Source organism: Bos javanicus, chromosome 11 (genome assembly GCF_032452875.1).
Source record: "Bos javanicus breed banteng chromosome 11, ARS-OSU_banteng_1.0, whole genome shotgun sequence".
NCBI classification, from domain to species: Eukaryota; Metazoa; Chordata; class Mammalia; order Artiodactyla; family Bovidae; genus Bos; species Bos javanicus.
In genome coordinates, this window is record NC_083878.1 from 82,596,088 (window position 1) to 82,611,920 (window position 15,833).

At 41.9% G+C, this 15,833-nt stretch overlaps 1 protein-coding gene across 2 annotated transcripts in view; it reads left to right on the forward strand.

Moving 5' to 3' along the window:
• The first annotated feature begins 5,601 nt into the window (after positions 1 to 5,601).
• NBAS (NBAS subunit of NRZ tethering complex) overlaps positions 5,602 to 15,833 on the forward strand; it is a 335,203-nt gene continuing 324,971 nt past the window's right edge. Inside the window, exons 1-5 of one of the 2 annotated variants that reach the window (XM_061433269.1) lie at positions 5,602 to 5,810; positions 7,869 to 7,923; positions 9,840 to 9,876; positions 12,428 to 12,505; positions 12,856 to 12,903. In XM_061433269.1, coding sequence (XP_061289253.1) covers positions 5,694 to 5,810; positions 7,869 to 7,923; positions 9,840 to 9,876; positions 12,428 to 12,505; positions 12,856 to 12,903 — 335 coding nt within the window. In that variant the 5' untranslated portion in view covers positions 5,602 to 5,693. The remainder of the gene's footprint in view (positions 5,811 to 7,868; positions 7,924 to 9,839; positions 9,877 to 12,427; positions 12,506 to 12,855; positions 12,904 to 15,833) is intronic. The other variant, XM_061433270.1, reaches the window with a different exon arrangement.

Genomic DNA, 15,833 nt, shown 5'->3' on the forward strand with positions numbered 1-15,833 from the left:
CTCTGCCTTTTCTTTCCAACGTCAGGACCCGATGGTCTCTGTCTGGAGCTCTTTTCAGGACCTACATGTTTTTACCACCTTCTTCCTTTCTCTGGTCACCTCACATTCTTCCCTGCCCTGGAATATTCTGGATTTTAAATTGTGGTGACAAAGACTTCATAACTTTCTGCTCCCAGCACCTCTATTAGTAGAATTTTCCTTCCCAGCATTGCTCCAAGTTAAATGTCTAGTCACTTTCCAAATAATCCTGTTTCTGCTTGTGCTTTTGTTTCTTCAAAATATAAGACCCCCAGAGGTCAGCCAGCTATGGCTCTGTTTCCTGTTCTGGTGTACAAACTATGATAAATGGGTGACCGTGAGGATGGATAAAGCAACAAACACAGTGTGATGATGGTAAAAGAAAATAAATTCTTGGTGATGTATATGTGGCTCTCTCCTTTGAATATCACCTAAGAAGGAGCATCCTTTGCCAGCTTGGTTACCTCTGGGCTGTGGTTGTACTGATCATGTGAAGGTAGTGAAGAACATGAATGAAGTAGAATGCAATCTCATTTTCCACCCGATAAAGAATGAGATAGGGAGGAGTAAGGAGCCAAGGAGACGCAGGGGTGCGGAAGTGGAAGAGGGTGGTACCAGGTCCCAGATGTTCTGGGTCCACCCCCTCACACCGTGTTCCCTCCATGTGGATTGTGTTTCCACCCCTTCACCTTTGGCAGAATGCGAGGTGAGAAGTGCTTGCTGAGGCTCTGCAATTCGCCAGCCTGAGTGAGATGAGGAGAGATGGCTGGTATTTACAGATGACAATCTGATAAAAGACACGGCTGCTGAGAAGAGAAGTACCATGGGAGGAGAGGATTTTGGGGGGGAGTTTCTCATTTCTTCAACAAATAATATGTATTTGTCCTCTGCTCTGTGCCAGGCACTGTTATCCACTCTGGGGATTTGGCAAGGATGTGTGTGTGTGTGTGTGTGTGCGTGTGTGCGTGTGTGTGTGTGTGTGTATATATGTGTGTGTATATATATATAATGTATATATGTATGTATGTATGTATAGCATCTGGGAGATAAAAGGATGGTCTCTGTCCTTGGTTCCTGCCTCAGAGCTTCTAAACCCCTTGTAATTTCTTAAGTAATAAGGATACTAGAAGTATCTCTTGTTCTAATACTGTCTTTGACTACAACCCTCACGCAGGACTCCTAAAACCTGTATAATTTCTTAACTGAGAAGTACAAGGAGCATCATTTGTTCTAATGAGTTGACTCTGAGTGGGCTCCTGGATGGCAGCTGGTCACCAGAAAGATCAAGTCATGATTCAGTTCAGTTTGGTTCAGTCACTCAGTCGTGTCTGACTCTTTGTAACCCCATGTACTGCAATATGCCAAGCCTCCCTGTCCATGACAAACTCCTGGAGCTTACTCAAACTCATGTCCATTGAGTTGGTAATGCCATCCAACCATCTCATCCTCTGTCATCTCCTTCTCCTCCTGCCCTCAATCTTTCCCAGTGAGTCAGTTCTTCGCATCAGGTGGCCAAAGTATTGGAACCTCAGCTTCAGTATCAGTCCTTCCAATGAATATTCAGGACCGGTTTCCTTTAGGATGGACTGCTTGGCTCTCCTTGCTGTCCAAGGAACTATCAAGAGTCTTCTCCAGCAGTACAGTTCAAAAGCATCAATTCTTCAGCACTCAGCTTTCTTTATAGTCCAACTCTCGCATCCATACATGACAACTGGAAAAACCATAGCTTTGACTAGCCTGACCTTTGTTGTCAAAGTAATGTCTCTGCTTTTTAATATGCTGTCTAGGTTGGTCATAACTTTTCTTCCAAGGAGCAAGTGTCTTTTAATTTCTTGGCTGCAGTCACCATCTGTAGTGATTTGGAGCTCAAGAAAATAGTCCCACTGTTTCCCATTTATTTGCCATGAAGTGATGGGACCAGATGCCATGATCTTAGTTTTCTGAATGTTGAGTTTTAAGCCAATGTTTTCACTCCCTTCTTTCACTTTCAGCAAGAGACTCTTTAGTTCTTCTTTGCTTTCTGCCATAAATGTGGTATCATCTTCATATCTAAGGTTATTGATATTTCTCCCTGCAATCTTGATTCCAGCTTGTGCTTCATCCAGCCCAGCATTTCTCATGATGTACTCTGAATATAAGTTAAATAGGCAGGGTGACACTATGCAGCCTTGACATACATACCCCTTTCCTGATTTTGAACCAGTTCAGTTCTAACTGTTGCTTCTTGACCTGCATACAGATTCCTCAGGAGGCGGGTCAGGTGGTCTGGTATTCTCATCTCTTGAAGAAAAAGCAAGAGAGTTCCAGAAAAACGTTTACTTCTACTTTATTGACTATGCCAAAGCCTTTGACTGTGTGGAGCACAACCGTGGAAAGTTCTACAAGAAATTCGTCAAGTCATGATTAGAACCTTTAAATTTTAGTTGTCTGCTCCTTGCCATCTTTCAGAGAGGGGAGAGGGGCTGGAAATGGAATTAATCATTGATCACACATATGCGAGGAAGTTTCCATAAAAAATCCCAACAGTAGGGGCTTCTGAGAGCACCAGACTGGTAAAGTCATCCACACTGGGAGAGTGACGCACCCCAGCTCCACGGGGACAGAAGCTCTGGTGTTAAGGACCCTCCCAGACCTCACCCTATGTATCTCTTCATCAGGCTGTTCACCTGTATCTTTTGTCATAACCTTGAACAGAAAATGTAAGTAACTTTCCCCAAGTTTTGTGAGCCTCCACACCTTTGGTGATGGGAAGTGTCAGAAACAAAGAGCTTTGTGTAAGAAGTGAAGGAGACGCCTGTGATAAGAAACACATCGTAGCAAAGAACTGAGTTTTCCCTTACACAGGGGAAAGCTGACTTTCTGCCATTTTAGCGTCTACAGGTATACAGTAGAGCGCTGTGTTCTGGCAGAGTCTACATTTTAGTGAAAGGGGGCAGAGAATAAACAAATGTAATAAAATATAAATTATATAGCATTTTGGGTAATGACAAGTGTTATAGAAAAATGTGTAGAGTGGGTAAGGGAGATGTGGAGTGCTGGAGTTCAGGAAAGGTGGTTACAAATTTAAAATGAGCAGTTCGGGTAGGCTTCAGAGAGAAAACGTTTTGAGCAGAAACTTGGGGATGAGGGAGAGAGAGTCAAATATCTTTTAGAAAGACTTCCAGGAAAAGGGAACATCCCTTGCCAAGCCTTTAAAGACGATGTGCATCTGGCGGACTCAGAAGGTGGTGGGGGAGCAGGAGATGAGATGAGAGAGGAAGCGAGACCAGGCAGGTGATACAGGACTTACTTTGAGGTCATCTAACTTTGGGAGAAAAGGAGCCCTAGACTTCCCAGCTGGGCTTTTAATTGCATCTCTGCCTAATGCATCTTGATGCATATTAGGCAATATAATTCCTATAACAAATCTTCAGTATTTATGTTTGTTTTGAATGTGATACAGTACAAATTCCCTGGTATAGGGAGAGAGCAATTGGCCAGGTGGCAGTCATCAGACTCTCTTGCCCCATTCCACTCATTTCCTACAGCTGGGATTACTTGTGATACCGCGCACGCGCATCCTGGTGGTCCTATATAAGAACCACCTGAAAAAGTTCTTGTAGGAGAGAATCAAGTAGAGTCGAGTCGTATTGAGTTGCCCAGTCGTTGCTGCTGCCGTGTCAGCCCTTAGAGAGTAAAGCTTGTCTGCCTTGCTGTTGTGAATAAAGAATGTCTGCAGTCCCTATTCGGAGAAGGCAATGGCACCCCACTCCAGTACTCTTGCCTGGAAAATCCCATGGATGGAGGGGCCTGGAAGGCTGCAGTCCATGGGGTCGCTGAGGGTCAGACACGACTGAGCGACCACATTTTCCCTTTTCACTTTCATACATTGGAGAAGGAAATGGCAACCCACTCCAGTGTTCTTGCGTGGAGAATCCCAGGGACGGGGGAACCTGGTGGGCTGCCGTCTATGGGGTCGCACAGAGTCGGACATGACTGAAGTGACTTAGCAGCAGCAGCAGCAGTCCCTATTGTTGTAGCCACGAGTTCCAGAAAACAAACTCATTCAGGGAACAATGCAGATAGTGGAGTGCAGTTTATTACACCAGGGGGCCCAAGGCAGAGTCTCCTCTTAGCCAAGGACCCCGACCAGTTTTTGTGAAAACCTTATATACCCTACTTGTAGGTGCCCAAACCCACCTCCCCAAATTTCCTGAAACTAGTCTGAACAAAGGAAAAAGAAAGATACAATCAAAGTTAACCCATGATTCATTTGCCTTAAGCCTAGGTAGTTAACAGTGGACAATGATCAATAGGCCTGAGGTCATACCGCAATAAGCATAATAGAATGTATGATTCTATTTGGTTACACAGATAATTAGGGTATTCTTTTAGGTAACAGAGAGTCTAAGTACGAGCCCTGGGGCTCTTCCTTCCAGGGAGCTGGCTTTCCAGTTGGTATGTCGTTTCCATAGATACTGGGCATATAGCTTGAAGTCCAAAGTCCAGCCCAAGACGGAGTCTTGCTTTCAAGATGGACCCTGTTCTATTTCTTCCTTCACTAAGGCTCTCTGCATCTTCTTCCAGTTTCCCTGCTCATGCTCTGCACACTCTGGGCTCAGCGAACAGTGAGATACAGTGAGACACCTGGACACTGTATATTTACACAGGTTGTAGGTCTCTGCTTACAGTGCAGGACTTTTCTCAGAGAGGTACTTGTTGAATGAAGGAATGAATAAATGAATGAACAAATAACCTAGACCTGCAAGTGGGTCCTCAACCTATTATTTCAACTTTTTTGCCCCTACATCCTTTCTTGACTTGGTTTCTACTCAGCTGCTTGCTCTTCCAACTAGATATTTCTGCCTCTGTCCTTACCCCATTTCTCCCTACTTGAAATGCTCTCCCCAAACCCTCTGCTCTTGATTCCAGTTTTATCTGTTAAAGACACCATTTCCTCCAGAAAGCCCCTCTAGACCCTGTTTTTTTCTGAACTCTGATAGCATCATTCTCTGATACCTTTCTTTCTTAAAATTTTTAAAATTTTTGGCCACACTGTGCAGCTTGCAGGAACCTAGTTCCACCACCAGGGATTGAACCCTGGGAACCCACAGCAGTGAAAGCCTGAGTCTTAACCACTGGATCACCAAGGAATTCCGGTGACACCTCTCATTCGTTTAATCTGTTGCATAGGATAGCTTTCTAGTGTTTACTAAAAAAAAAAAAAAAAAAAAAAACAGGCAACAAATACATAAATGGCAGAACGCAGGGTGTTAGTCCTCGAAGGTCTTTGTTGGTCTTCATAGACCGTTTCAACTTCAGCTTTTTCCACGTTAGAGGTTGGGGCATAGACTTGGATTCCTGTGATGATGAATGGCTTGCCTTGGGAAGGATCTCAGGGAGATAGTTCTCACCTTTTCGTTTTATAGAAGCTGACGGGGTAAGAGAGGTTGGGATGTGGCTGAGCTGATGCAATTAATAAACAGGGAGCGTACCAAGACCAGAATGTAAATTGTACCGCAAGACAAGCGAGAGGTTGTCCCACCTACTGAAAGGAGGGTTTCAACTCAGCATTTCCTTTTCACCTCGGGTTAACTCCACCTCTTTCCCCGGGAACCAGAGGCGGCGTGGCCGCGGAAGCTTGTCCGCCGCAGCTTGCCGTAGTAGCCCTGCCCCAGCTCTTGGTGGGGCCAAATATGGCGTCCTCCGAGCCATTGCTGACCGTGAATCCAGGCGCTGCGGAGGGCGAGGAGGAGACGATACTCTATGACTTGTTGGTCAACACCGAGTGGCCCCCGGAGACGGAAGTACAGGTGAACCAGGCCCCTCCGGGGCTGCGGCCAGCTTGGTGCGGGCGCTGCCCCGGCAGAGACACGTAGCCGGAGCCACGTAGGGTGATGGAGCCGGGCTCCACCGCTTGTGCGGTCGTCCTGGCAACGGCACCGCGAGCTAACGGGGGTCCGGGTCCCCCAGGTGGGGTTTTCTGGCATGCCTCCTGGACTCCTAATTCGGTGCTCGGGATGGGGTGGGGGGCGAAACCTCGGGCCCTGAGGCACGTTCTTTACCACCCCGGTCTGTTTCATCGTCCCTACTTGGAGGGCTTAAGGCACAGCGCTGGACTCGGGGGTCCTTCCCTCACCTAGACCCTCGGTGGTCCCTTCCCCTGGCCGGCCCCGGCAGGGCTGCTCCTCACCTGCTGTGGGAGTGTTTTCCAGGACCCTGCAGTCATCTCAGCATCTGCTGGGCTGTCGTGGAGCGCGGCATAAACCTTTGTTCCTAATTGGGCCCGAGTTGTGTCAGTTCTTGTGTTATTTCAGTAATTAATGAGTGTATGTGTATGTCTGTCCGTGTCCCAGATACTGTCAGGCGCTGCGCTTCCGAAGTGACTTAAGTTTGGTGGTACTTGCGGTCTTAGAGGGAAGACAGTGTAGTAAACTTTTTCATCACTTGCTGTAATATGCACTTTAATGGCGATGTGAGCAAAATGCCCTGAGGAGTGAAGATTTATGAGGACCCGGGGTTGGGTTTTGTGTTAGAAGAGGGGTCGTAGGTGTTGGTAATCTGGACCTTGGGGTCAGTAGTTTCATAGAAAGGACCTCTCAGGCACAAGGTGGAGATAAGAACCAGAAATCCGCATTTATTAAACGTATTTATTGAGTGCCTAACGTGTGCCGGTTGCTGTTTCAAGATCAGAATATGCAGCAAGATGGGAAAGGAGTTTCGTTAAAGATCATGGGCTCTAGCCCATACGAATTCTTATTTACAATCTCTTTTCTGAGTTTCTTTCTTTTTGGCTGCTGAGTTTCTTTACTGGAGAAAGTACTGCTTCTCCTGTAAAGTTTACAAGCTTTTCTTTAACCTCCTTCCCACTGTAGTTTCTGCCTTTTGGAATATTTTGTAGGCTAGCAGAGATCCTCATGCATAATTTTTAAAAAGTCTTTATATAGTTTCTGTTTGTGTTGAACAATTGATATTTTGTATCTTAATGCAGCTGGAAAGTTGCTGCTGCCACTAATTGAATGAGATACCTTTCCACACCTTAGCACTCACTGGTTAATTACAATAATGTTATAGAAATGCTTAAGATTATAAATTGGTTAAAGAAATATGCACTGCATCAACTTATATTGAAACCTCATAACACTTTTTTTGTTTGGTTCTATTGATTTTAACTGAACTACAAGCCCTTGAAAGGCAGCTACATTTGACTCATTTTTATATTCCTTCCCCAAACCAAATTTTGTCTTCTGCAAAGTAAATGATCGATTCATGTTTGTTGAATGAAATAACATTTTTGTGCTTTTAAGCCACATCTGTCTGCACTCTGTGACCATTAGGACATCTTCCAGGTTATAGTGCCTAGTATTGTTTAACCTATGTTTGGTCTGTATTTAAGGGACTATTTAATATAGCAGTTATATATCAGTGTGGCTGTTTGTAGTATTTTCTCTATGAATATGCAGCTAATATTCAATATATTTGCTTTGGGGCATGAGTTTATTGATCCATATGATCGCTTTTTCTACAAGCAAAACCCCTTTTAGGCCTCTGTAGCCCACCAAAATAGACTGTGCCAACTGGCAACCAGTGTGGGTCTTAGACCTTGACTTTTTTTGTCTTTGCACTGGTGTTTTGATTTAGAAACATTTTCCAGCCTCAATCCCCTTCCTGTCTTGAAAAATTCATCCTGACAAATGCCTGTATCTCTGCCATGCTCACTTTCCTAGTGCTGCTTCTCCTTGTTTTGTTTCTATCTATAAGTAGTTTTAAAGACACTGATAACTTGTGCCCAGTACTGAGTATTAGCAAAGAAATATAACTTACTATATAAGTATCAGTGGAAAATTCTCAATTTTTTTTTTCATTTGTAGCCTAGAGGCAACCGGAAACATGGTGCATCCTTTATCATCACAAAAGCAATTAGGGGTGAGTATAGCTTATTTTGGCTTCCCTTATAGCTTGGTTGGTAAAGAGTCTGCCTGTGGCACAGGAGTCTGTCTGCAGTGCTGGAGAACCAGGTTCGATTCCTGGGTTGGGAAGATCCCCTGGAGAAGGAAATGGCAGCCCACTCCAGTGTTCTTGCCTGGGACATCCCATGGACAGAGGAGCCTGGTGGGTTACATTCTGTGGGATCACAAGAGTTGGACACAACTTAGTGACTAAACCACCACCATAGCTTATTTATTTATGATATAGTTAGCAGATAATTTTTTCTGTATTTTTTCCTATTCTGTAACTGTGCTCTTTTAAGAAGTTTCGGTTGCGACCCCATGAATCGCAGCGTGCCAGGCCTCCCTGTCCATCACCGACTCCCGGAGTTCACTCAGTCTCACGTCCATCGAGTCAGTGATGCCATCCAGCCATCTCATCCTCTGTCATTCCCTTCTTCTCCTGCCCCCAATCCCTCCCAGCATCAGAGTCTTTTCCAATGAGTCAGCTCTTTGCATGAGGTGGCCAAAGTACTGGAGTTTCAGCTTTAGCATCATTCCCTCCAAAGAAATGCCAGAGCTGATCTCCTTCAGAATGGACTGTAGGATCTCCTTGTAGTCGGGATTTGAAAATGTGTCCTTTTGAGTTTTAATGTAAACTCAGTTGCTAAACTAATCACTATTAATTTTCCTGATTAAAATGAGTATTAATAGCATAAATGTTACCTATTTTATAAAAAATGCATGTGTTTTAACTATATGTCTGTGAGCATGTGTGTATATATACATATACACATATATGGATGTATTCATATGTTTATACAGATACATTTTTTTACAGTTTATTTTTAATTAAAGGATTATTGCGTTATGGTATTGTGTTAGTGTCTGCCATACGTCAGTAGGAATCAGCCATAGTTATACATATGTCCCCTGCCTCTTGAACTTCCCTCCCACCTGTCACCCCCTTCTACCTCTCTAGGTTGTCACAGAGCACCAGTTTGAGCTCCCTGAGCCATACAGCAAATTCCTCCTGGCTGTTTTGCATATGGCAGTGAATGTGCTTCCATGCTACTCTCTCCATTCACCCTCCTCTCCTTACCCGCTGTGTCCACAGTTCTGTTCTCTGTGTCTTTATTGCTGCCCTGCCATAGGTTCATCAGTACAATATTTCTATATGCATTAATATACCTGTTTGAAAATATAATAATAATTTTATCTTCTGTTACAAGACACACTAGCATATTCAGTTTTCATTATCAAATGTGAAATTTTGAAAATTTAGAAAATATATACAAGTAATGTACTAAGTTTAGGAATATAGAAGACCACAAATTGGAATAAATAATTCCTCATTTTACCACCTGGAGATAATCTCTTATCCTTCAGACCTTTTGCTTTTGTCACATACATAACCATGTACACAGGTTCACACATATGTGTACATTTTAAATGGAATCATAAAACATTGCTTTTCAATAGTGTGTGAAAGATTTTGTTTCCCATGGACTTCTCCATTTTAGGCATTATTATTTTTAAGTCTTTGCTGTAAAGTGTGAAATGGTATCATAATCTTTATCCAAATACTTTGGTTTTCATGGGTGATCACTATGACTTCTATTCTATGGTTTCATTAAAGCCTTTTAGGCGAAATTTTGCATCTCAAACCACTTTTACTTGTTATACAAAGTTTTGAATACAGACTTGAGACATATAAACAAATATATGATATTGTGAAAGTTATTGTGTATATTAGATTATATTTATCCTCGACAAGAGTTGTATTCTCCATGTTTTGTAATGACTCACTCTACAGTGTATTTTAGACTTATTGTCAGTAAATCTAAAATAGAAAATGATTCCCAAAGAATAGCTCATTCATATTTGGCTTTTTGCTGTTTCTTTTTATTACAGATCGTTTATTATTTTTAAGCCAATATATCTGGTACAGGTGAGTTGTCAGCGCTTCAGAGAAATGCTATGAACAGCAAGTACAAACAATATTATCCTATTTATTATTGAAGCTTTCAGAATTGAATCCCAGATTGTGATATGGATGCTGACATTCAGGTGAACCCAGTTTATAAAACAGCCCTGTCAAACATTTGGTATACCTTGACAAGATCTTTCGATAAATGTAGGCTGATTTTCGATCCCTTAGTCGTTATTGAGAATATCTCATGACCATCTCTGCATTCTCTGATTGTTTTCTCAGCCTTATCTCGAATGTGTATTCAAGAACAGATGGACCTATTCTTGCATTATCTTTTTAAAAACCTTTTTGTTCTTAACGGTTGTATCAACTCTTAGAGTCAGTGTTCAGTTGCTGTGCATCAGAGAAGGTTCTCTTAGGTTTCAGTTCTTGGAAACTTCTTAGTTCTTTTGAGTGTTAAGTATGTTTTTAGGCCTGGTGCTAATTTTAGAAACAAGGAGATGATTAATCTGACCAAAGATACAGTTTTTCTTTTAGATGCATGTGTAGGAATTGATTTATAGAATTATTTCCCGGAGATTGCTTTTTGCTCGAGGACAGCTAATCTTAAGAGCTCTAGAGATAACAGGGTTCTGTATATAATAAAACAAACCTTTGGCTCTTCCCTGGGGTTACCTCCAGTGCTTTTCTGCTTTTACTGTGTGTGTGTGTGTGTGTGTGTGTGTGTGTGTGTGTGTGTGTGTGTATGCAGGCATTGAATTTCTTTCTGAATTTTATCTTATTTTTGGGGGATGTGGAATGTGATAGAGAACTGAGTGAGAGAGAGGGTGGTTGTGGGGAGGGGAGTGTAAGAGGTAGGCTGTTTTTCCTGGGCTCACCGGGCTACACTTGGTAGTGTTGAGGACTGTTGGTTAGGGATGGCAGAAAAGACGTCTGTTTAGGGTGCTCCTGAACAGTAAGTTCTTTTGTTGTTTACGGAGGAGGAGGACTTGCAAGAGCTCCCTCTGTTGCAAGCCTTGTCCTGCGTGTAAACGCCTTATGCTCAGGCGTCAGGAGGTGTCTTTCTCATGAGAAGTCCCTTTGCTTGCACTGGCCACATCTATCAGTGTATAGACTGAGTGGACCGTGAGGTGATTATCTAGTCTTCTCCATGATATGTTTATTTCAAAATGCTTGTAGTTGAGTTGTTTTGCTCTTGAGTTTATGATAATTATACCTAAAAGGTCTTAGAGCCAATATTTGTTTTGAGTGGCCTTTTCAAGGTTTTTTTTTTTTTCTGTCAATCATGCAATATTACAAACAGACTGAAAATTGTAGACAGTAATATAATCTGTTATGATTGTATCCACATCTGAATTAAAGCAGTTGTTGCTCTTCTGCCATATGTGCTTCAGATGGCCCTGTTTTTATTTTTATGCAACATGTTAGAGCTCAGGTCCACTCCTCCCCACCCCCACCTTTGCCTGTCTTCTTCCCCTCCGGAGGAAATTTATCATTCTCATGTTGATTGTATCACAGGCATGTTTCATATCTTTTTAATAATATTAAGTACCTCATGGCATTAATTGTTTTGTCTTAAAAAATGAACATAAATATACTGGATGTAAATTAACTAATCTTTTTTAGCCTATGTTGTGTTTTCTAATTTCCGTAGTGTTTTTTCTTTTTTCCTGTTTCTCTTCCCCCATCGAATTATTTTTTCTTTCCCACCTATTTTCTTGATTTTCTTCACGTGTTACTCCTCTAATTTGTCTGAATACTGATTCACGTGTGGCGGGTCGTGTCCTTGTATCTTTTGTGAGTGATGCTAGTGTGACCTTATGCTTGGGAACCTTGGAGCATGTGAGTAAAGTCAAATCACCGTCCAGTCTTGCATGTCGTAAAGACTTGGGGTTTTGTTTTTTCATTAGGAGGTTTCATTCCCATCCCCCCACAGACCAGAATTCCTTGCAGAGATGAGATTCTTGGAAGGTCTCCCTGGGTTCCTGTGACGTTTGGCTTGTTCCCCTTGCTCTGATGGCACAGTCTTTTGAGGGTCCTGGTCTCTGCGGGGGTCTTCACCTCCCACTCCTGTCCTTCCTGTGGCCCCTCGCAGGTGTTTACTCTCCATTTTGAGTTCTGTTCCTCTCTTTGTCCTGTGCCCATTTCTGACTTTGTTCTCTTTGCGTTTGTAGTTCTTAGGAGATTTCTGTTCCTCTCTTTGAGTTTAGCTGTGTACTAGAGTTTGTTTTTGTTAGAGTTGGAGCTGTATTTCTGGATGTGCATTGCAGGAAGAGTTCTTATAAGCTGACTCTGCTGTTACTGGTACCCTCAAATATCTTTTCCTTAGAAAAATCATATCATTGACCACATAACCAGGGTTTTTTTTTGGTAATAGAGAAATGTATGTGGTCAAGTTTCAGATATCGAATTAGTAACTTTCAGTTTTGAGTTTGCCAATATTCTGTTTTTATATTCTAATGGAAAAATCCCTCTTGTTCACTATAGATCTGCTGTTTATAATATTTACCTACTATATGTGGTTTTCATGATTAGATTTTTTAAATTAGCTAATGTGTTGTGGTTTCAGCCCTGCTCCTTTCTTGCTCCCTGATGGACTGGTTCGCTTGGTTAATAAACAGATAAACTGGCATTTGGTACTTGCAAGGTAAGGATGCATAAAATTCACCTAATGTTTCTCTACCTGGATTAGCATTTAAATTCCATTATGGTTATTAATTTTAGGATCCTTATGGCTTGCTCTCTTGGTTTTTTATTGTATGTAAATTCCCTGTGTCGCACATGATTAATATTGTTTAAATATATTAATGCAACTCTATTGAATTATTTTGTATGCCTTTGTACCTATATACGCATCTAATTATAAGGTCAGAAATGGATAATTAAAGATGTGAAAAAATTTGAAAATAATTTTAACTTCTTAAAATGGTTCCATCTATGATAATGAGAGCTATAGATACTCATACAGGGATTTGTTTCTCTTTCTCCCCATGAAAGCAATGGGAAACTCTTGGCTGCAGTTCAAGACCAGTGTGTGGAGATCAGGTAAGTGTCAGTTGTATTCATTCAGCAGTTCCCTACAGAAAAGATTTACTTGATTTATGAGAACTCAGGTTTTTAAAGGGGGTATATTTAAAGGAATTTTGTTATTAACTCATGTAATTTTGTAAGGTATCAAACGCCAACTTATGCTAATTAAAGGATGAAGGCTGTTTTCAGAGTATGCCTTCTACTTCCCTGGATCACTCTGTCTCCTGAGAAATTTTACTTTCTCAGTAGACAAAAGCATATATTCCAGAGCTCTGAAAATCACTCTTCTGTTATTGCTAAGTCAGATAAGCATATGCTCAGGAAGGTGAAAAAGCAATAGAGACAGCTTTACTCTGTTGGCATAAAGCTGTAGATGGAATATGGGCCTGCAGAACACTAAGGCTTAGTGTTACTAGAGACCACTGATTCTCTGTCCTCCTGAGACAGCAGTGGTATTACATACACATTTAGAAGACTTCTCAGAGCTGGGCTTCTCATGCACTTTATTTTTAAGTAGTATATCAGTTGTGAAAGAAATAGCAACGTTGGCAACTAATTTAGGAAAACTAGGTTATGCTCTCAGGAAATTGTCAACAGCAGACTAAACATATTGTACCTCTAAATCTGGGGGCCACTCCTGTTTCCAGGAAAGCCCCAAGTCTTGAGTCTCAAAAAATAAGCAAATGAGGTGGAAATTTCAGGCTGCCTGGATATCAGTCAGAAGTTTTTTCTGATACTTTATTGTTGACTGAAACTAGTTTTAATAAGCATTCAGTTTTTAGCACACTGTTTCTGTTCGCAAAATTTCTTTTTTCATTTATCCAAACAGAACTGGAGTTAGCTTTGGATAACTTTTAGGGGAGTAGATGGAGGGTTAGCTCCCACTGGGGCTCTCACTTTAGGGGAGTAGATAGAGGGTTAGCTCCCGTTGGGGCTCTGACTTCAGATCGAGAGCCTCTGTGATCATTCTTAAAACCATCAGGACAGAGATGATTGGCAATAATGACTGCTTTTCAGAACTTCACTCTTCATTCCACATGGCTTTGATAGGCAGGGCCCTCTTCTCTAACAGCAAGAGTGAGCCTCGGGGGCACGGTATTTTAGCTGATAATTGTTAATAGAGATGGGCTGGTACTTCCTACTCCATTTGCTGCAGTGATGTGAAGTGTTTCTCTTGGAGAAATGTGTTCATCGTGTGACTTCTTTATGAACAGCAGATGGTAGTCAAAATTGCCATCTTCCCTCCCGCCCCTCCCTCACCGCCCCCCCCCCCAAATGGGGACGTTAATGGAATGATTTTAGTTGTTAGGACTGGAATACACATGTGGCAAAGGATTGATACTTAGGCTTGTTAAGGAGATTTTTACTAAGGGTTTCTGGAACTTGTTACTAAAAATTGTGATGAAAAGAAAAAAAAGTAATTATTTGCTTTTGTAAGAGGATTTGCTACTGGATTGCTAGCATGTACAATAATATTTATAAAACGTATACATAGGCCAGCTCTGTAGGAGTCCGCTCATGCATTTGAGACTAAGTAGTGAGGGAACATTTCTGGGCAACAGACATGATGGTCATCAAGATCTTCTTCGTCTGGTCTGTAATTTGCAAGAGTTTTGTAACTTGGTCCATTTAAAGCCTTTTGGGGCCAAGAGGCAGCTGTATGAGAAAGCCTTTCAGGGACTTGTTCCCATTGGATCCCCTTCGCCTCATTGGTTAGGTATCGATCCTTGGTGCTCCTATAATAATCAATACATTAATGGTAAGAAGGTAATGCTAACAGTATTGGGCACTGTTGTAGGTGTTTTACAAGTGTTAGCTTAATCCTTGTAGAAGTCCTCTTTCTCTGTTTTAGAAATGAGGACTCTGGCACAGTATGGTGAAATAACTTGCCTAGGGATTTGAAATCAGCTCTTCTAGCTTCAGTGTTCATGCTCTTGTCTACACATTTGTACTACCTCTTGATCATGCCTTTTAGCCATCTATGCCAATATGTTTACATGTGGGTTTCCCCCAGTATATTTATGACCTCTGCTTTGCACTACTCCAGGGGGGTGCCATTTGTTTAAAACTCCAGAGCATGGGATCTGAAGTCTGCGGCTCCTTTATACTGTGTGTTCCTTGGAGGCATGGAAACTTTTCTTTTTTTTATCCCTTGCACTTGTATATTTCCTTGGATGTAATAGGTGCTTAGTTTATGTTTTATTGGCCTGGCCTGTCAGCAAGTGGGATGGGGAAGCAGATTCTGGAGAGGATACTATGGGGCAGAGCCCACTCTCTTGTTCACGTTGGCATTCAGTTGCTTTTGTTGCAGATAGACACCCACACTTACTTTGCAGTAACCTGAAAGGAAATGTCTTTGAGCAAAGTGGGGTGGTCAGCAAAGAAAAAGGGCGAGGTAGATCCCTGAAGTCAACGCTGTGACTAGTGGCTGTGCCTGAATTTTTAAGATGTTTATTCTCACTGCTCCATCTGTGTCTTCTCTACCACAGTGAGGAGCACATACAATCCAAGATTGACTCCAGTAGTAATAGTAGTCGGCACTCAGTATTCAGTAAATATTTGTGGATTGAATTAGAATATGAAAGATAGTTGTAGTGTCTGGGGTTGTTATTCGGTATTAGGAAGCGGTTATTAACAGGAGATAGTTTTAGTGGAAAACAGGCAAAGCTGAAACACTATAGTTGAGGAGACAGCTCTGCTATTTGCAGTGCAGGGTTAGGCTGCTGTCCCTCATCTTCAGTTTTGAAGTGAGTGGCAAAGGCCTCAATCGCATGCTCTACTATGACACTTAACCTGCTTATGTGTGGAGTTCACATGGGTGAAAAACAGTTTGTGAATTGCTACTTGTCATTTGGTGGTTATGGATTATAAGTGGTTAATACATACTTCCTTTTTTCCTAAGTATTGAAGTGATAGTTTCTTATGATTATGGGCTGTTATAAATA